This window comes from Podarcis erhardii (assembly GCF_964252035.2).
Source record: "Podarcis erhardii genome assembly, chromosome: 1".
NCBI lineage: Eukaryota > Metazoa > Chordata > Lepidosauria > Squamata > Lacertidae > Podarcis > Podarcis erhardii.
The window spans coordinates 71,739,898-71,760,768 of NC_138497.1; the positions used below are offsets into that span (position 1 = coordinate 71,739,898).

The window sequence follows — 20,871 nt, forward strand, 5'->3', positions numbered from 1 at the left end:
CTTTAACTGATGTCAGGAGGAAAATTGGGCTGTGAAAGAGAAAAATGGCACTCCTGTTCAGACTTCAGTTCTTTTAATGAACATAACATCCTGGGGGATAGCTCAGATGGAAGAGTATGAGACTCTTAATCTCAGGGTTGAGTTTTTGAGCCCCACGTTGGGTTGAAGATTCCTGCGTTGCAGGTGGTTGAACTAGATGGCCCTCATGGTCCCTTCCAACTCTACAATTCTATGGTTCTATATGTATTATGGGTAATCAAAGCCAACCAAGAGAAGCTGGACTAGTTACAGGAGTTGGGGCTTAAATCAAAACCCTTTGTTTTTGCTTGGGAAAAATATTGACGCCAATGGTTTTCCCAATGTTCATTGGCGTTTGTTATATGGATGGCCACTCTCGTCACTTTTTGTAGCCACCTTACAGTTCGACAGATTCTGGCAATGCCTTCCCGTTTGTTTGTAAATCTTCTTTACTCCAGTTGCAGATCTGAAATATTGATAGTATGAAATAAAAATTACCTTGCTCTCTTATGACTCATTGTTAGGTACAGGGCAGGTAAATGACTAGCGTGACTCACACCAAAGTACTGCAGAGACATAATCCGTCTTGCTGAAGTGAATAAAGCTTGCACAGCTTTGAGCATAAGCAATTCAGTGTGAAATCTCACTATGCATCCCTGTTGGTGGCACAACTGCTATGTTCTTTGTAACTCTTCTCAGGGTGGGGAAAGGACACAGAATCATAGTGTTAGAAGGGGCCTCAAAGGTCATCTGGTCCTACCAGCTGCCAATGCAGAAAATATGACCTTGAGAGGTGGCCATCCAGCCAGGTCCTCAGGCTGACAATACCAATGAACAAAACAAGGCACCAAAAACACAGTGAGACACAATTTTATTTTTAATTTAACAAAAAAATGTTGGCTTTTCTAGCCGAGTGTGTCACATTTTGGTTTGAAGTTGTAAAGCTTATCAAATGCCAAAAAATTAACAAGTGTCTAAATCTGAGCCCTCCTTCGAGCTTGAGGTCCTGAACCAAATTACTGTCCTGACACAAACACACACACACCCCACCCAATTGGCCCTGCTTAAAAACCTCTAATGGAGGAGACCCCACCACTGTGTGAAGCAGTCTATTTGACTTTAGAATACTGTAGCTTAGCCCATCAGGTAATCATAATGTAAGAAGACCTTTCTTTTTTAATGTCAATATTATTGTAGGTGCATTTTTAACCACAATTACTATTGTACGTGGCACGGCAAGTGGGACGGATGGGGAGGGTGACATCTCTTGGATGCAATGAACAGTTAATTGCGTTACATACACATGGTCAATTCTTCAGTCCTACTTTTAAGGAGTCAACATTTCTTTCTGGTAGGAAGCCAGTAGTCAGCTATTATATATTGTCCTTACTGAGTCATGTGGGGATAAACATTTAACTTTATTTATAGCAACATGTGAAATTGTGAACATGGTGACTTGCTTTCCATTACCTTTCATAAATGATCGTGTTGAGTGTGTGAAGGGGGGCAGTTATATCTAAGAGGCTCTTTGCGTTGGTCATGAGAATAGTTATCTGAACATTAATGTTTGTTCTATTAATGTGATCCATTATTTTAATGGGTCCAACTTGCTCAGGGGAAAGTGCTGGCACAGTAAAGCTATTGCGTGGAAGCTAGCCAAAATGTTTCTTCTTGTCACAAGGCCTGCCTTTTAAAAGCTGAGTCTGTGCTACAGAAATCCAGAAGCCACTGCTTCTGAAATTCTGCTTACAAAACGAGGGGAAACACCAAGGGAAAGGATAGCATAATGCCCCCCCCCCCGGTTCTTACCTTTTGCCACCATAGGAATTAATGGACTCATTGGTTGTTTCCTCTCACAGTGCTTAGGTAGCTGAGCAGCTCAACCTGTTCTAGCCCCCAGTCCATTTCACCTTTTTGTAGAGGGTTCTTGTTTATCCAGGACAGGAGCCTGGTTTTTTCAAATCCCGACTGTCACAATGAACATAATAAAAAGCTTTCATTTTGTGTTTTGGAGGAAATAGTGTAGTAAAGAACATTCCAAGTTCTCGTGCCCTCTCTCTGCTATGGCTGCCTTCCAAGAAGCTGTTAAGTTGGACATATGGCATCTTTCAGATATGTTTAATAGTTATTGTTCTGAATGAACTAGACCTGGAGGCTTTTGCGGAAGCAAGGACATTTTGCAGATTAATAGAGATGTAGACATAAAAATGTCTGCTGCTTCTGTTCTTTCTCTTCTCAGTGAGGGTGGGGTGGGGTTAAGTATGAACATGTACTCTGTTTAACAGTGGAATCTCTCTCCGTTTCCCTCTCCTTGGAGGCTCTGCAGGCTGAAAGTGACTTTCTTTTAAAAAATAAAAAATAAATCCTGTGTCTGTGCTACCCAGCTGCTTAAAATAACAAATATAATAAGCAAACCAAAAAGTTACCATACTGACTAATGGCCAGGCCAATCTACAAATAAATATTTATTTAGAATATACTTTAAAAAACCTAAAAAAAAAAACTAAAAACACACACACACACACACACACTTAAGGAGGTCCAAGCTGTGTACAATAAAATTGTAGGTAACTCAGCTAAAATCCACAATATATTTTTTTTAAAATGCCACACAACTATTGAGAGATAAAATATGTTAAAAATAACCCCGTATAAAAACAAATATAGGTAATTGAATAATAATTGAATTGCTGTGTTGTTGTGCCAAAACAAAGCTTTCAGCAGGCCTCTAAAAACACAGGTGCTGCCACACTAACTGAACAGCTCCCCACAACTGAGGAAAGGACCTCAGGTAGCATTTGCAGAAGTGCAAATAAGCAGGTATGTGGCAGGACACCCTTAAGTAAATTGGACCTGCAAAATATTTACAAGTTTTTTTAAAAAAGAAGAGGAAAGAATCCTATTATAAGTGTGGACAACTTGATACAGTAGTTTAAAAGGCATCGTTTTAGGCATCTGTAATCACATATAATATCTTAATAAACTGTACAACTACGAAAGTAGGTCAGCATTATTTTCTTCACGGCTGTAGGAACAAGCTTCTTGTTAGTTTACTCTCTCAGCCATGACTACACCACACCCGCTCTCAATTAAAGCACTTATATAATACAACACTTCATTTCTATTGCCTCAGCAATCTTTTCAACAGCCATGTAAAAGGCAGAGCAAGCATTATTTGCCCTATATTGGAGGGTGAAATACAAATAAAAGTGTAGCAGATAGGGTAGTCGTTCGTTTAGGGCCAAACTAGTTACCTACATATTGACTAAATGGATGTTCACCTGTTAAGATGGGTTACACTTAAAAGGGCATGTGGGGAATGCAGTGAATCTCCACTTCCTCATCTCACATTCTGTTGCTTTGGTGTGTGTTTTTCCCTTCTATCCTGTGTCTGCTACTAAAAGGCTGCCTTCAATGGTCTCCTGCCCTGCATGCCTTTAGTGCAGTGGTGTCCAAACTTTTTTCAAAGAGGGCCAGATTTGATGAAGTGAAGGGCTGTGAGGGCCGACCAAAGGGCTGAGTTTTTGAGGGGTTTTTTTAGGATTTTACCCCAGGAAATAAACTGCCACAGGGGCCAGATTAAACCGACCGGCGGGCTGGATTAGGCCCCCGAAACAGACTTTGGACATGTCTGCCTTAGTGTAATTAAACTCTAAACTCCACCCTTCATTGCCAAACCAGTGTGTTTTAAATAAAAAGTGATGCAACTGTTTCAGCACTAAAGGAATTGCTGAAAGGATACCTGAACCAGAAATTACCCAGCTTATAGCTAGGGATTTACATTCTGTAATGCATCAGTGCTCTAGGCGCCACTAGGTAGTGTAGGCAAAGTCACCTTAAGGCTTTTGCCAGAGCTTCAGAATGGAGTGCCTCACGCAGGTGGCATCTTCCTAGAGTTTTGTGTACATGCATCTTCCCCACTGTCCTCCTTTGAGCCAACCAGAATCCCAGACTCATGGAATACTCTGTGCTACAGACGACTGTTGTGTGGCCTTATGTACAAGTTGGAGGGCAAATACTAATGAGAGGGTGGAGTGAAAAAGTGGCTTGAAAGCCTTTTTTTAAAAAAAAAAATGGGTGAGCTTGAAGTACAGAAAAGTTTTTGCTAGGCTATAACTTCTAAGGTAAAGGTAAAGGGACTCCTGACCATTAGGTCCAGTCGTGACCGACTATGGGGTTGCGGCGCTCATCTCGCTTTATTGGCCGAGGGAGCTGGCGTTTGTCCGCAGACAGCTTCCGGGTCATGTGGCCAGCATGACTAAGCCGCTTCTGGCGAACCAGAGCAGCACACGGAAACGCCGTTTACCTTCCCATCGGAGCAGTACCTATTTATCTACTTGCACTTGGACGTGCTTTTGAACTGCTAGGTTGGCAGGAGCAGGAACCAAGCAATGGGAGCTCACCCTGTTGCGGGGATTCGAACCGCCGACCTTCTGATCGGCAAGTCCTAGGCTCAGTGGTTTAACCCACAGCACCACCCGTGTCCCATGCTATAACTGCTACCCAGAGGGAAAATTATAGTTTTTCTCCCTCTCTCATAACACTAGAACTTGTGGACACCCTATGAAGATAACTGTTGGAATATTTAAGACAGTCAAACTATGGAACTTGCTCCCTCCAGAGGCAGTGATGATCATCAACTTGGATGGCGTCAAAAGAGGATTGACAAATTCATGGAGGAGGGAGCTGTCAATGGCTGCTGCCTCTGCAGTTGGAGGCAGCAATGCTTCTGAACAGCAGTTACTGGAAGCCATGGGAAAGGAGATGGCTCTTGCGTCTTCTCCCTGGTTTCCCACAGGCATCTGGTTGGCCACTGTGTGAACAGGATGCCGGACTAGATGAGCCATTGGCCTGATCCAGCAGGCCATTCTTACACTTGTATCCCATTCACCACACATTAGAATACGGTGGAGCACCTTCTACTCATTCTCCATCACCTGCCCTCAAAAACCATCTCTCTCAATGTCCTTACACACCATTGAAGGATTTTTAAGATGGACAACAGGCACTTAAAAAAACAACATTACAGGGAACGATTTGGGTATTTGAGTCAGGAAAGCGTGGAACAAAAACATTACTTCTCATGATATTTCCATGCCTCTGGCCCCAAGGCCTCACACTTTGAACTGTTGGCACTAGGTGTGTCTTCAGTAGCGCCTTTCTGCACAAATAAGGTATGGATGGGGTTGCAGAGTCATGCCTAACTTTGGCTTAAGGTTGGGAGTCCAACCACTAGGAAAATGCAGATGAAATTGTTGAAGTAATGAGGTGAAAAATAAAAACATTTCCATTCTGGCCAACTGTTCGCCTAAACAGTGCCTTCGCCCTGAAGAGAAAAAAGAAAGAAAGGAAAATAGTATTTTAAAAGAGCTAAGGGTTTTTTGTCGTTTATCAAAAAGTACAGGTGCCATTATGATACTAAAGTACTGCATTTCTTAAAAATCAAATCCTATTCTGGTAAGCCATTAATTAATCCATGCTGTTAAAGGTTTAGGCACCATTCTAAAATTAAGGCAGCAAAAGAGGGACAATTTGGAAAAACATGGTTCTCAAGTTACTTTACTACCAATTTGTTAAAAACCTGATGGCATCATTTAATTCTTTTGAACATATGATTTTCATAAATCAGTTCTGCATAAACTACATATAAGCCCAAGTATGAGAAAACTAATGGCTGATGTCCAAACATTCCAGAGAGCAGTTCTTTCCTGTTAAGAACACAGTGTCCTACCAGCACAGTGCAAGATCCACATGTTATTTCCTCCTCAGATAAGCAGGATAGTGAAATCTTTAGAGCCTGATAAGGCTGCTGTTGCCAAGATTCCACCAGCCTATACCATTTTAAAAAATCTTTCTAAACTGGAAGTGGGTTGTTTCATGTACAGTAATCAGACAAGAACTGTTACGACACTCAGTTAAGCCTGAGTCTAAGCTCACAATTTCGCTGCCTTGGTTTCATTACAACCTTTGTATTAAAATAGTTGGCTTAGTTGATGATTAACAACTAAAGTTTAAAATGAATTAGTTTATGATGTCAAAGCCTTTAGAATATTTGGTTGGTAGATATAGCATGCTAACCATTTTGGCTCTAGTCACAAATTTGTTGCTTCTAGATTTTTGGTTAAGTACGTACACTTACCTAGTGAAAATGGAATGAATGCTTCTTTCTTGACAAATTGTCCAGAGCTGTCCAAAAACCTCTCAGGACAAAACATTTCCGGGTTACTCCAGTACTTTTCATCAAAGTGTACAGAGTAGAGATTTGTAATGACTGTAGTGCCTTGAGGGATAGAATAGCCACGTACAACTGTATCCTTAGAAGTTGCATGGAAAATACCTAGTGGAGCTACGTTACAGAATCTTAAAATTTCATGCAGTACTGCCTCAGTGTATGGCATTTTACACTTTTCTTCTAGGCAAGGTGTTTTGTTTGGCCCAATAATTAAATCGATTTCTTTATGAACTTGCCCTGTTGGAGAAAAAGCTTTTAGTTTATTGAGTAACTGTTTGGCAAAAATAAGTAGACGGGTTCATTCTACATTTAACTATGAAACCGTTAAATATATTTGTAGCCCCTGATTTTGTGTACATTAGCCACATCCACTAGTCATGGAGAATCCTGGAAATTGTAGTTTGTTAAGGGTGTTACGAACTGTAGGTCTGTGAGGGGTAACTACAATTTTCAGGATTCTTTGGGGGAAATCATGACTGTTGAAGTGGTATAAGAATACTTTATGATGTCAGATGTGACCTTTGAACCAAATGCAGTCGTACCTTGTATCCTGAATGCCCTGGAACTTGGACGTTTTGGCTCCCGAACATCACAAACCCTGAGGCGATTGTTCTGGTTTTTGAACGTTCTTTTGGAACCTGAAGGTCCGACAGGGCTTCCGTGGCTTCTTCCGATTGGCTTTGGTTTTCGAACATTTTGGAAGTCGAACGGATTTCTGGAATGGATTCCGTTCGACTTCCAAGGTACGGCTGTACTCTAATACAGCTAGCTGAATAGATGCAGCATTTTTTGTCAGTTTCCCTCCCCTACTTTCCCTGCTAAAATCTACTCTGGAGTCTTGCGGAATCCTCTAGAACAGCATGGAGTCAGTAACTGGGAAGGATAAGTTGGGAAATATGCCCCTTTTCCACCAGCAGACACATCCTGAATAAACTCTGCTCAAGGGATACAATTTCCAGTGGGACCAAACTCTAGTTTCAACCTAATGTATTCAGATCGGGTAAAGATTTAACAAGTGCTGTTAATACCCTGCTTGGACTGCACATTCTTAATCATAGAAACAAAACACATCACGGCATATGGCATAACTTACCTTGAATATTAGGATAAAGAGCCATGAACAACACTGCCCATCTTAGAACATTTGTTGTAGTTTCTGTTCCAGCAATTATTATTTCTCCAGCAGAGAAAATTAAGTTTTCTGTTGTAAATGTAGACTCGGGGTCATTTTTATTTTTGTCCATCTCATCAAAATATGCATCTATAAAATGCCTTGGTGACTGAGGTTTCCTATTTTGTGAGAAACGCTCAATAAGGTGGAGTAGAAAAGTATAGACTTCAGATGCATTTTTAAAGAGTTGCTGATGCTTTCCAAAGGGCAAGGCACCAATCCATGGAAAAGCATTGTACAAAAATGCAGAAGAACTAGCTGCCAGTTCAATGTTTTCACTAAATATGTCCATCATATGCTGAAATTCAGTGTCTTCGTATGTAAACCGTTCTCCAAAAAGAATCAAGTTAGTAATATTTGAAACTGCATTTGTTATCAAGTATTTCAGATCAAAAGGCTTGCCCTTATAGGTATCAATGGCCTCAAGGAAAATGACTGATTCTTCTGATATTTTGCTTTCGAAGGACTTTTGACCATATCCAAAAATACGGAAGCTTGTTACAGCCAGCTTGCGATGCTCTGTCCAACCTCTGCCATAACTTGAGTTCAATAAACCTGAAATATACGAGCGTCAATATGCTTAACCCAGGATCTTACTTCCTCTTTCATCCATATGATCTTTCTATGATCTGCAGCTACACACACATAGTTACACACACGTACAAACAAAAATGGTATCCTCAATTCATCATAGTGAATTAGTTTTACTGTTATCTTTCTATAGTTAATGACTTCAGAATTATGTCCTATGTTTTTAAGTGCATGCAACATTATACCTACTCAGAATGCAAGCTGTTTATAGCACTTTGGGAACTGAATGTGTAAAAATGTTGTTTTTAATGCCAATTTGCCTTTTCACTTCCCTGAAGTTTCAAGGTAGCCTTTCGCTAAGCCAGTTTCCTTGTAAAGTGTATACTGGTGATTTATGTAATAGATGCTTATTTACAAATACAAAAGGACAAGCAGGGGGAAAGGCTTATTTACAAATACAAAAAGTCAAGCGGGGGGCGGGGGGGAGGCAGGCACCAAGACAGGTAGTGCTAGGCAAAGATATAAAGATCAACCAACTATTTCCGTACATCCAAGATTTTGTGTGTGTGTGTGTGTGTGTGTGTGTGTGTGTGTGTGGGAGGAGAGTGTTTCTTAACAGCAAACCAGTATACCTTCTCACCTATCCCACAAGGTAAACAGCTTTTGAAACAGAGTGTGACATAGAAAAGCAGCTTGAGTTAGAGTGACAAAACTTGTTTAAAGACATTTTAAATTTAGATTATGCCTGAGGAACTGAATTGCCGTAAAATTACAGAAGACAGATAAATAGATTTACATGCAATTTTTAAAATCTTCCAAAACCTTTTTTTAAAAAAATATTTTAATTTATATATTTTTTTTATTAATAGGGTTGGCTAAAACTTATGTATCCCTTAGGGTGCAGTTAGTATCTTTGAGAACTTGATGCAGGACTAGTGACTAAGTTGCCTGCTAGCTGGATAACTCAGTTGGTTAGAGTACGGTGCTAACAATGCCAAGATTGCAGGTTCGATCCACATAAGAGAAAGCTGCATATTCCTGCATTGCAGGGGTTTGGAGTAGATGATCCTCAGGGTCCCTTCCAACTCTGATTGTAAATAAGGTTTTACAAGGACACATTAATTCTCCAATGCTCTCATGCCCAAAATAAACTAAACTCAATCTCTGGAGCTTTCATGACCTTGAAGTGTTTCAAGCACTTAGTAATTTGGGTGCTTTTCATTTTAGTGTCCAAGATATATTTCATTTTTACTTTTTAAAGGGTATGTTTTCAGCTCTTAACACTGTCTACAGCACTGAACATATACAAGCAATGATTTTCAAACACAACTGCCGTAACTGCATGCTACCACATGAAGGTGCTTTTTTGTCAGAGTACAGTGGTACCTCTAGTTGCGGACTTAATCTATTTCAGGGTGCCGTTCGCACCCCGAAAAGTCTGCAACTAGAACGCCTCTTCCGTGCATGTGCAATCGAGTGCTTCTGCGCATGTGTGAAGCGTGCAGATCGCTTCTGTGCATGCGGCGAACCCGGAAGTAAACACTTCCGGGTTTGCCAGGTTCATAAACTGAAATTCCATAACAAGAGCGGAACGCAACTAGAGGTACCACTGTATTACTTAACTATGCATCGGTCTCCCAATCTAGTTTGCAGAGTACACTAAGCATTACATGCAAATACATGTAAACAGAACAAAATAAAAAAATTCCTTCCAGTAGCACCTTAAAGACCAACTAAGTTAGTTCTAGGTATGAGCTTTCGTGTGCATGACTATGGCAGACCAACACGGCTACCTATTTGTAACTGAAACATGTAAACAGAGTATCATAAGCTAATAAACAGTCTTAGGATGATACAGAAGTGTACTGGAGGCAGCAATAATAACCCTCCTGCAATCCCTTTCTCTTACACAGTACTACTCCAGTGCACTCTTGCTGTAATGTTTACTGAAAGAGCCTATGAGGTGGGTAAAGTTGGGGGGGGGGGCTTCAAGGGATGGAATGATCAGAAATATAGCCTGCCTAAGTATGAAGCCATCTTATTCTTCCTGGCTAAAGGACAACAGTTCCAACAGTGCACATCAACAGCCAGCTTCAAGTTTGATTTCCTAATGTTGCCCTTTGGAACAGAGCTTGAGGAATTTTGCAGACCAAGTCAGAAAGCACATACAAATGAAAAATGCTCTCAGGGTTGTTTCTTTAAAGTTAGTAAGAAGACAGAATTGCAGGCACCTTTTTTAAAAGCATATACCCAATACACTAATAAGCCTCTATTAAAACAATAACAACAAAACATACCTCCCATTTTCGTCAGCTTCTTGAACAAAGGAAGAGATGGCCTGTCTGCAAAAATCTCACTCTGCTGAACAAGGCATTCTTTCACTGCATCATAGCCATTCAGGACAATAGTTGATATCCCTCCAAGATCAAGGCTAAATACCTTTTAAAAAAAGATTACATGTTACTTTCAAGAATTGGGGTGGGGGTGGGCAGAGAGAGAAATACTATAGTAGTTTCTTTTTCTTTAGAAATGTTCTTGTTTGGTCCATGGTCAGCACAACAGGTATGCTTCTAACACCACATGATGCTCACAAATATGCTACATGTGCTATGTAGAAAGATTACAGTTGCATAACAATATCGCAGTTTGCCTTCATTCATAGACGGTTATACAGTGGTAAGGTAAAGGGACCCCTGACCATTAGGTCCAGTCGTGGCCGACTCTGGGGTTGCGGCGCTCATCTCGCTTTACTGGCCGAGGGAGCCGGCATACAGCTTTCAGGTCATGTGGCCAGCATGACTAAGCCGCTTCCAGAGCAGCGCACGGAAATGCCGTTTACCTTCCTGCCGGAGCGGTACCTGTTTATCTACTTGCACTTTGATGTGCTTTCAAACTGCTAGGTAGGCAGAAGCAGGGACCGAGCAACGGGAGCTCACTCCGTTGCCGGGATTCGAACCGCCGACCTTCTGATCGGCAAGTCCTAGGCTCTGTGGTTTAACCCACAGCGCCACCCGCATCCCCTCCTATAAAGTGGTACCTCAGGTTAAGTACTTAATTCATTCTGGAAGTCCGTTCTTAACCTGAAACTGTTCTTAACCTGAAGCACCACTTTAGCTAATGGGACCTCCTGCTGCCGCCGCACCGCCGGAGCACTATTTCTGTTCTTATCCTGAAGCAAAGTTCTTAACCCAAGGTACTACGTATTTCTGGGTTAGCGGAGTCTGTAACCTGAAGCGTATGTAACCTGAAGCGTATGTAACCCGAGGTACCACCGTATGTTAAAATACAACATCAATAATATATCTTTCCAGTCCAACATCTTGGCTAGGCTTACTGTCAGGAGGAACACTGCAGGAGGAACATTGTCTGCATCATTCTTAAAGTGAATGCATTACCTGTCACAAGAGATAAACATAAATGGGCAATATGTTTCTGTGGCAGCAGGAATGACACGTCATGAACAAAGTGTCCCTGAGCAGAAGATGAAATAAACTCTGCAGTAAGAGGCATGCTTCTGACTGTTAAGATTACGCAACAGGTGCCTCACTATCTTTAGAAGACATCCAAACCAGAAAACAGTTGTTTAATTTAAGCTATACAGTGGTACCTCCACTTACAAACTTAATTCGTTCTAGAGATCTGTTCTTAAGCCGAAACCGCTCGTAACATGAGGCATGGTTTTGCTAATGGCGCTTCCCGTTGCCGCCACGCGACTTTCGCTCACATCCCAGGGCAAAGTTCGCAACAAGGGGCATCTACTTCCGGGTTAGCGGAGCTTGTAACCCGCAGCGTTCGCATGGAGGACAGTATGTAACACAAGGTTCCACTGTAGTGAGCAAGCACGGGTCTGAAAGCACATTTTTATCCAAACTTGCTTTCACTAACCAAAGTTTAAAACAGTTTTGTAAATAAGTTCAGAAATTACTAGCATGCACACCTAGTCCATGTTTCCATACTAGCTACTTTAAAAAAAATTCTTCTACAAGCAGGGGGGACAGGTTGATCCTTGCTCCTTCCGCCATTGCTAGCAGTAGACCAGGCATAGGCAAACTTGGCCCGCCAGATGTTTTGGGACTACAACTCCCACAATCCTTGGCTAACAGGACCAGTGGTCAGGGATGATGGGAATTGTAGTCCCAAAACATCTGGAGGGCCGAGTTTGCCTATGCCTGCAGTAGACTATTGGAGGAGGCATGGAGCAATCTGTCCTGCCTCTGCCAGACTTAGAATCATCAAATCACAAATCTAGAGTAAGAAGGGACCACAAGGGTCATCTAGTCCAACCCGCTGCAGTGCAGGAATCTTTTGTCCAACGTGAGGCTCAAACCACGACCCTGAGATTAAGAGTGAGCCAAACCTCTTGCTTGCATGGAATTCCTGCTCACTTAAGGTTATCAGGCAAGTTGTTAAATACTTGGCTGGTCCAGACAAGCCACATTTAAGACGCCACAGGGAACTGTGGTTAGTTCTGTGGTATGTGAAGGAGGAGGATTATGCAGGCTTATTCACATAGTGGGAAACCATGGTTTAATTGTATACCATACAAGAAAGTATATTTTATCATTTTTCTGTATTGATCAAATAGATGAATATGGAATCATTATTGCATAAAGCTTAAAATTCTGATTTTGGTTTCCAGTTTTTGTCAGCAAATGTTCCTTTTCATAAGCTAAAGGAAAATATTTCTATTTGTGACTCATTATGATTGATATGATCACCAAACAAACAAACAAACAAACAATTAAAGGGAAACTTTTAAGGAGAAATGTCCTAGTGGTCACTCCTTTTCCTGTTCCTATGAGTAATGATATTTTTTCACAAGAAACTCAAGGCACTGTGACTGTCCTCTTTGCATCCCTGCAGTAGAAAACATATTGTATTCCAAAGAGTATTAGCAACATGTCCTTTCTTTACAGAAATTGGCAACGAGCCTGTAGGATAGTAAACTGTCAACATTCCAACTGAGTTTATGCTTCTAGCAGCTGTTGATACATTTTAATTTGTTGTAAATGTTTTTTATCCAGGTTTTCTAGCTGTCCTGGAGAGAATTTTTAAAGACGAAAAGGTGGCAGATTATTGGTTGTCTCCAAAGCAGCATCAGCGGAGTTTTCCAACCTCTTAAGCCGATTTTGAGGGCATGCAGGGTGTTGCCAGGAAAAGGAGAAGAGAGTTCCATTCATGGAGCAGGAGTGTTGGGTGCTATTCTGTATACAGACCAGCATGTCATCACTTTGCAGCAGCAGACAACTAAAGTAACGACTTTGCCATTTCTTGTGAAAGTATATTTAACTCTGAGTTGTGGCTGTGCTGGTGCTCCGCTCGATAAATATGAAAGGCCAACAGGCTTAAGTCCCCTAACATCAGGAACGTATGTTAAGAGTCCTCATTGGCTGCAGCTTCATGGTGTATGTTGGCGATGTGCTTAGTAATCTGGATGGCATGCAGGATGAGGCTCAAATTGAGAGTGACCCAAGTTCAGTGTTACCCCACAAAGGGAAGACATGTTCATTTTACTGATGACTTCCTTCCCCTGTTCTATAACAGTTTTTAAAAACTTGCCACATTCTCTTAGAAATTTAAATAAGAAAGCCCTCTAACTCACATATGAAACCTAAGCAGTTTTGAGGTGGAGTTAGTTTGGTACTATAGTCCAACATGTAAAATACAAACAAAGATTCCTGTAGCATCTTAAATATCTAGCAGAGTTGAGACACAAAGTGCAGCCCACTTTGACAAGGGTCACAGGGTTTATGTAAAGCAAGTTTTTTATTTTTTAATGTTGAACTTGGAGCTGTATTAACAGACAGTATTAGCAACATACTGCACTGGTATGCTTGGTGGACAAGTTAGGCAGCTTTCTGAAAAAAGCAGGTGCACACCTTTACAATATGGTATTTAATAATAACTATGATGCAAACAAGTCTCATGATTGTACAGTATTGCAAACTTTATATATTTTAAGAATTCTGTGCCAAACACAACAAGACTCAATACAAAATGGCAAATAATAAACCACATCCTGTTACTGCAGTTCAAATATGCAACAGCCAAAACGTAAAAGGACTTTAAAATAAAGTCCTGTTGATTTCAGTGATACTTAATCCCAAGTAACTAAGTTCAGAATAGCCTCCTAAACCTTCCTGACATAAAAGCTGGTCGATGTAACCAAGCCTTTATGCCTTCCTCACTTACAAGGTGAGTCTTATATAATTCTTTTGTTTGTAAAGTGCTTTCCTAACTGAGGTCTGCCTCCGACAACTACTCTTGCAAGTTGGCCACTAGGCTAACAGTGAAACCCTCAGAAATAAGCTTTAGGTTTAACAGGATTTACTCCTAGGTTAAGTGGGTGTAGAACTGCATTCTCCTGCCCGAGAGGAAGCTCATTTAACTGAATGGGGCTCAACTTCTAGCAACAGAACAACTAGCACACTAGCAAAGCTAAGCAGGGTCCGGTCTGGTTTCAAATGGGATCGGGCCGGGGTTGAGATTCCTGCCTTGCAGGGGGTTGGGCTAGATGACCCTTCAGGTCTCAGCCATGAGATTACATGCCCCTTCCAACTCTAGAGTAGACATTGATACGGTTGTCTTGCAAGCGCAGGAAAGCACAGCGTTGGGCAGAGAGGAAGCGAAACTTGAACCCAGATCTGAAAGTGAAGATGTGGAAAGAGTTCAGATCCGGGCTTGAAGTTATTCACATGAATCGGGAAAGCCTCGTCTTACAACTTAACGGAGGGGTCTTGGAAGTGGCAAATGTCTAAGAATCAGACCGAGGGGGGGGGGGCTTGGTCTCCCCAGGGCCAGCTCCTCCTCGGGACCATCCCCCCCCCGCCCCCGGGGCTGCAGTACCTGCCCGTAGAGCTGGCTCTGCCTCTTCATGTAGACGTGCGGCTGCTCCGAGGCCAGCGAGTGGATGTTGCCGATGAGAGGCAGCCCCGGCGGGCCGGGCGGGAAGCCCACCGGCCGCCTCTGCTTCAGCAGCTGCCTCACCACCAGCGGCAGCAACAGCAGCACGAGGACGCCGGCGCCCACAGCCGCCGCGGCGACCGAGCCCACCCCCGGGACCCCGGACCACATTTCCCGCTCCTGCCGGCCCCAGCCAGCCAGTCGCGGGCTCTGCTCTCGCGCTCCCTTTCTCCTCTTTCTCCAAACACGCAGAAACAACAACATCCCTCGGCCCGCTTGTCCGCGTCTTCTTATAGGACGCCGGCAGCGCTCGTCAGGCGAAGCCGAGCCTGATTGGTGGAGCCTCCGCGCCACCTCGCGCTCTTCCCCCCCCCCGGCCCCTCCTCTCGCGCCGCGCTTGTTCGGGAGGTGCGCCTGGGGACAGTTCGCGAGTGGGATGCTGGGGGGTCGGGAGTTCCCACGGGAGCAGCTGCAACTCCCGCCGCGGCTTCCCCACCCACCCCGCCAAGACTCGCGTTTATCTCCCCACACAAGCTTGCTTCATTATAAGCAGCGGCTCTTCCTTGCATAACAGGCAGCAATCGCTGCAAACTTTGAATAGGGGCGGGGAAGGCTCACCTGATAGCAAATTCAGGTCAGGGGCAGCAGCGGGGGGGGGGGCATTCGGAAAGAGGCAGGGATTTCCCCGTTTCTGAAAGCCTGAGAATTCCCGGTAAAGCTCGTCCTTTCAGCGCTAAGCTCTTTCCGCTGGCTGCCCCATCCTCACAGCAAAGGTTAAAAGAACAACTCATTTCTATGCTCTTTTTTAAAAAATAATTTTGTAGCATTTCCAGTTGTCAAACCTGAAACTCCTTAAAACAAAATAAAAAAATTCCTTCCAGTAGCACCTTAAAGACCAACTGAGTTAGTTCTAGGTATGAGCTTTCGTGTGCATGCACACTTCTTCTGAAGAAGTGTGCATGCACACGAAAGCTCATACCTAAAACTAACTCAGTTGGTCTTTAAGGTGCTACTGGAAGGAATTTTTTTATTTTGTTTTGACCATGGCAGACCAACACGGCTACCTATCTGTAACTGAAACTCCTTGTTCTTTCAGTTTTCAGTGTGTGAGTAGTTGATGCCACAACAAAGCAGTGGCTGTCACTTGGAGAGCATTTTAACTTACTTCATGGAAGCTGTTCCTGAAGGAAGAACTGTGAGGGCAGAGACTCCATCAGCCACGGCCTCCTTCCATCTGCCTTGCTCCACCCTCTAGTCTCTGCTTCTCAATTTGTATTGTATTATTTTATGTACTGTGGCTTGCTGTTGTTTTATTTATTATAGTTTAGAAATTATTTATCGTATCTGCCGAGTGGATTTCTGTTTAACTTTTATATGTTGTTATTATTATTTAATACTATCCTAATGATTGTTGAATGTTACTTTTTTGATACAGGTTACCTATTTTAAAGTTATGCTTTATTATCACATTTTTGTAGTGCATTAGATTATTGTAAGATGTACAGTTTTTGTTTCTTCAGCTTGTAAACCGCCTTCAGTATTGTAAGATAGAAAGACGGTATACAAATTAAAAATGATGATGATGATGATAAGCAGTTCCCAGTATGTGGTGAGTTATTTGCAAGTAGTGGCTCACCACCTGAATCATGGTTGCTACTACTTTGTGGTAGAATCGACACCAAGACCAGTTGGTATGAAAAGGGCTGTTTCACATATAAATGTACTTCTTCAGTTTACTGTAGGCTTGATCATAAACAACAGAATGTGTGAACAGACCCCAATGAAGAACATTGGCTTGGATCCTAAGATAAATGAAGGTTCCTCTGTCTGATTTTGAGCGATCCCCTGCAGTTTCCTGTGGCCAACAGAAGGCTGTCCAGCATCTGACTGAATGTTTGCAGATAGAGAGAACCCTTCCATTGTATAACTGCTCTTTTTGTCAACAAGCATCTCCTTAGGCTGACTCATCAATCTACCCTCCTATAACTTAAGCTCATTAGATTTAGCCCTGCCCTCCATAACTGAACAATAATTGAACACATTTCATATATAAAGTTTTCACATTTTGTTATAAAAAAATTAAATTTGTCACAAGGGATGATCGAAACTAATCTTAACTGTTTATAATGGTTTTAATAATTACATGTGGGTAATTTTGATTTTCAGATAACTAAATAAATGTGAAAATCATCTTTGAATGTGTGAGATTTCATGCTATAATAATGATTTTAAGTTGCGTTCTGTAGGCAGTGGTGAATCTCCTCCCACCCATCTTGCACTTGGTGTTCAGACATCACTTGCACCACCCTAGTTACACTACTGTTGTGAACTGCCCTGAGGATCAGAGATTATGTCTTTCGCCTAAGTGACAGCTCTTCAGGTCTTTGAGGAGTGCTGTCATGTTCTTCCCTCCAGTCTTCTCTAGCCTAAACACACACAGTTCCTACAACCTCCTCATAGGAATTATGATCCACATCTCCAATTATCTTTGGTGTGTTTTGAACTCATTCCAATTTGTCTACCCAGAATTGGAGATTGTACTGATGACATCTGACTAGTGCAACATAAAGTGGCACTATTGTTTCCTGCAGCTTGGAAGCCTTTATTGCTACAACCTAAAATAATATCTTCTTCCTCTTCCTCACAGCCACATTACACTTCTTTGGCTCATGTTCGGCTTGCTTTTCTTTTGTTTCCACGTGTACTATTGCCAAGCCAGGGCCGGCCTGCTCATGAGGCAAGGTGAGGCAACCGCCTTAGGTAGCAGACTCTGGAGAGCTGTGATGGGTGGCATGTCTGTGCCTGCCACCCCCCACTGTGTGCTGCAAGAGAGAGGTGGGTGATGGAAAAGGTGCTCAAGGGAATTGGTTCACAGTCAGCACGTTTTTCTCTCTCAGGGAGAGGGACATTCAGAGACAAGAGAGGAGTGAAGATCAGGATCAGAAACAAGCAAGGAGTGAAGATCCACATTAGGATGTGGGGGTGAGGAGCCCCAGCTGTATTTTTAAAAGCACCCTTCACAAGCTACAGTTGGGAGAATGCCAATTTTTTATTTGCCTCAGGTGCCAATATCTGGGGCCGGCCCTCCATCCTATACCTATGCATTTTATTTTTAGTCCTAAATGCAGAACTTTGGCGTTTCTGCTGAATTTATTTTATTGGCAGCCCAGTTTCCCATGCTCTTCAGGTAATTTTGAATACAATTCCTGTCTTCTAAGGCATTTACTATCCCTCCCAGTTTTGCATCATCAACAAATTTGATAAGGATTCCTTCCACCCCTTCATCAAAATTATTGATATAAAAGGTTGAAGAGTACTGGTCCTCGGACAGAGCCTTGCAGCATCTCACTCCTTACCTTGTTCCAGTTTGATGAGCGCTCTTTGTGTACAGTTTTCTAACCATTTATGAATCCACCAGGTGATATCATCATTAGCATGCACTTAACCAGTTTGCTAATCAAAATATTTTGGAAAAGTTTGTCAAAAGCTCTGCTGACTTCAAGATAAATTCCTCCAGAGCATTCCTACCACCACCACCACCCAGGTTTGTTTTCGTCTTTGTTTTTTTTACAAATCAATTAAGTACAAAACTAAAGGAATAATGAAAAAAATCTCAACTGCCTTGAGAATGAGGCAAAATCAATCAATCAATCAATCAATCAATCAATCAATCAATTAAAATGCCTCTTTTATAGTGAAAGAAAATGTTCAGGAAACTGGAGGACAGCTTTCAGCACAGTAATAGTTTAGAACAGCTGTAACAAAATGTTACATAAATCTGCAATTAAAAAAAAAAACTTTAGAGAAACTTCTTTTCCTTTTCCCTTTAAGGAAAAACATGCTGAATAAGCATGCTAATTTTTCATTTGGAGTATGAGACTCTGTTTCATAAGACTTTCAGTAGATGAGGTGCCAAGAAGATTTTATCTGGAAGATTAATCATAAGTCATGTTGATACTATCAGAAATACTTACTATTATCTTAATTAAAATGTTTTGGTGGCAAGAACTTTTTGCTGCAACATGGCAATCCCCTTGGAAATTTCTGAACGGTACATGCAAAAATCTTGGAATCAATTTTTGTCATACTTTCTTTTTATTACTTTTTAACCTTTTTGTTATTATTATTATTTATGTATATTATTTTTGAGACCTGTGCTTTTTAACTTGTTCATAACTGATCTGGAGTTAGGGGTGGGCAGTGAGGTCCCAAGTTTCCTGATGGGACCAATTTTTTCAGGGTCATTAAAAGAAAGGACCTCTCCAAATGGGTAGTAAATGAATGGGTAGTAAAATGGGAAATGCAATTCAATGTAAGCAAATGTAAAGTAATGTATATTGGAGCAAAATTTCCCCATATACAAATACAGAGAGAGAGAGAGAGAGAGAGAGAGAGAGAGAGAGAGATGCATGCTATCTTCCATAGCACAGCCTTCTCCAGCTGGCGTACAAAAGATATGGGGATATAAATCTATCTCACGATAATTGAGCCTCATGTTCAAAGCAGGAACATTGTGCTTCCAAATCATTTACAGAGCAGTCCACTTACAATGCTTCCACTCCAGATTCTGTAATTTGAAAGACTATGTAATTTGAACTTCTTTCATGTATGGTTTAGACTGGCTTGACCAAATCATGTCACATCTGCACGACAGGCAGGGTATACTACTGAATTTAAGGACAGCCTCCATTTAACATCCTATTAAATTTGTGTGCCCACACAAACCTACAAAAACGAGTTCCTTTTATATGCTTTGAAAATAACTGATGGAAAAATATTTCCATGGTAGTGTGAAGCAATTGAGACGGTTCAAACGAGAGAACCTCCTCCTCCATCTGCAAATAAATCTAAATGAGAAATTATGAAGGCATCTATGAATTCATGGGTGTATCATGAGATGCTTATCTAAATTTATGTTAGGAAAGTTAGCACATTTTCAGTGAGGTCATAAATTTCTACTGAAGAAATACAGACATGGTGTTCTATACAGGAACAACCCGTGCCAGGGAACTGGTGCTGGATCTATCACCTCCTTCTACCATTTTACATAGCAGCATAAAAGAAGAAACATTGTTGGACCTTCTTGGCCTTTCCCCCCACCATGGGCCAACTTTGATGGGTGGTGGGACAATTCACTTGTCAGTCACCTGGTGTCAGCATGGCATTAGATCAGGCATCCTCAAACTCAACCCTCCAGCTGTTTGGGGACTACAATTCCCATCATTCCTGACCACTGGTCCTGTTAGCTAGGGATGATGGGAGTTGTGGTCCCAAAACAGCTGGAGGGCTGAGTTTGGGGATGCCTGCATTAGATGGTTGACAGGTTGTCTCACCCACCTGTTGGAGTCCATTGCACAGCACTTCCCAATGCACTGATTGGCTAGAGTCTTGTGCTGTCATGAGCCCACCCCCCTCCTTCCAGGGGAACAATTTTTTCAAATCCTTTAAATCTGTGTGAGTTTTATATTAAGTAAATAAAGAGCCAAATGTACATTAAATGAGATGATCTTTCAATGAGGGTTTACTTTTTGAACGGAACAATTCTATACTCTACCTTCTACCGGTGGGAAGGTACTTCAGCACAACACCAGGAAAATGGCTACTGTTTCCTATACAGTGGTACCTCGGGTTACATACACTTCAGGTTACAGACTCTGCTAACCCAGAAATATTACCTCGGGTTAAGAACTTTGCTTCAGGATGAGAACAGAAATCATGCAGCAGTGGCACAGCGGCAGCAGGAGGCCCCATTAGCTAAAGTGGTACCTCAGGTTAAGAACAGTTTCAGGTTAAGAACGGACCTCTGGAATGAATTAAGTACTTAACCCGAGGTACCACTGTATGTGCTCAGGTCAAGAGGGGAGAAATAGAAAAAAAAACCTCATCAAAATGACAGAAACAGCAGAAGCACAGCCTGTGGCAATCAATCAGGGACTATGTTGACAACACTGTCCACATGCCCATGGAGGAAATGTTGGGCAAAGTGAAGAATAAAAATGTAGGAAATTAAATAGCT

The 20,871-nt window shown here is 41.9% G+C and overlaps 2 protein-coding genes and 1 long non-coding RNA gene across 3 annotated transcripts in view; 1 reads left to right on the forward strand and 2 right to left on the reverse strand.

Moving 5' to 3' along the window:
- PSMA1 (proteasome 20S subunit alpha 1) overlaps positions 1 to 20,871 on the reverse strand; it is a 395,619-nt gene that overhangs the window by 99,705 nt on the left and 275,043 nt on the right. The gene's annotated exons all lie outside the window — the stretch shown is intronic.
- On the forward strand, positions 2,548 to 5,039 carry LOC309330947. Its single transcript, XR_014151659.1, has 2 exons — positions 2,548 to 3,698; positions 4,476 to 5,039. It is a non-coding gene; the product is annotated as an uncharacterized lncRNA (long non-coding RNA).
- CYP2R1 (cytochrome P450 family 2 subfamily R member 1) lies at positions 4,992 to 15,081 on the reverse strand. Its single transcript, XM_081841252.1, has 5 exons — positions 14,799 to 15,081; positions 10,250 to 10,391; positions 7,344 to 7,976; positions 6,158 to 6,487; positions 4,992 to 5,344 (listed from the first exon to the last, which is right to left on the reverse strand). The coding sequence occupies exons 1-5, from the start codon at positions 15,024 to 15,026 to the stop codon at positions 5,166 to 5,168; spliced, it is 1,512 nt and encodes a 503-aa protein (XP_081697378.1). The 5' UTR covers positions 15,027 to 15,081; the 3' UTR covers positions 4,992 to 5,165.

Excerpts from the sequence above, each read along its gene's own strand:
- CYP2R1 (XM_081841252.1), bottom strand. The coding sequence starts at position 15,026 with ATGTGGTCCGGGGTCCCGGGGGTGGGCTCGGTCGCCGCGGCGGCTGTG. Across the intron at positions 7,977-10,249 it reads GAAGCTGACGAAAATGGGAG|GTTTATTGAACTCAAGTTAT; the intron begins GTATGTTTTGTT and ends CGTATATTTCAG. Across the intron at positions 6,488-7,343 it reads TCTTTATCCTAATATTCAAG|GGCAAGTTCATAAAGAAATC; the intron begins GTAAGTTATGCC and ends TTTCTCCAACAG.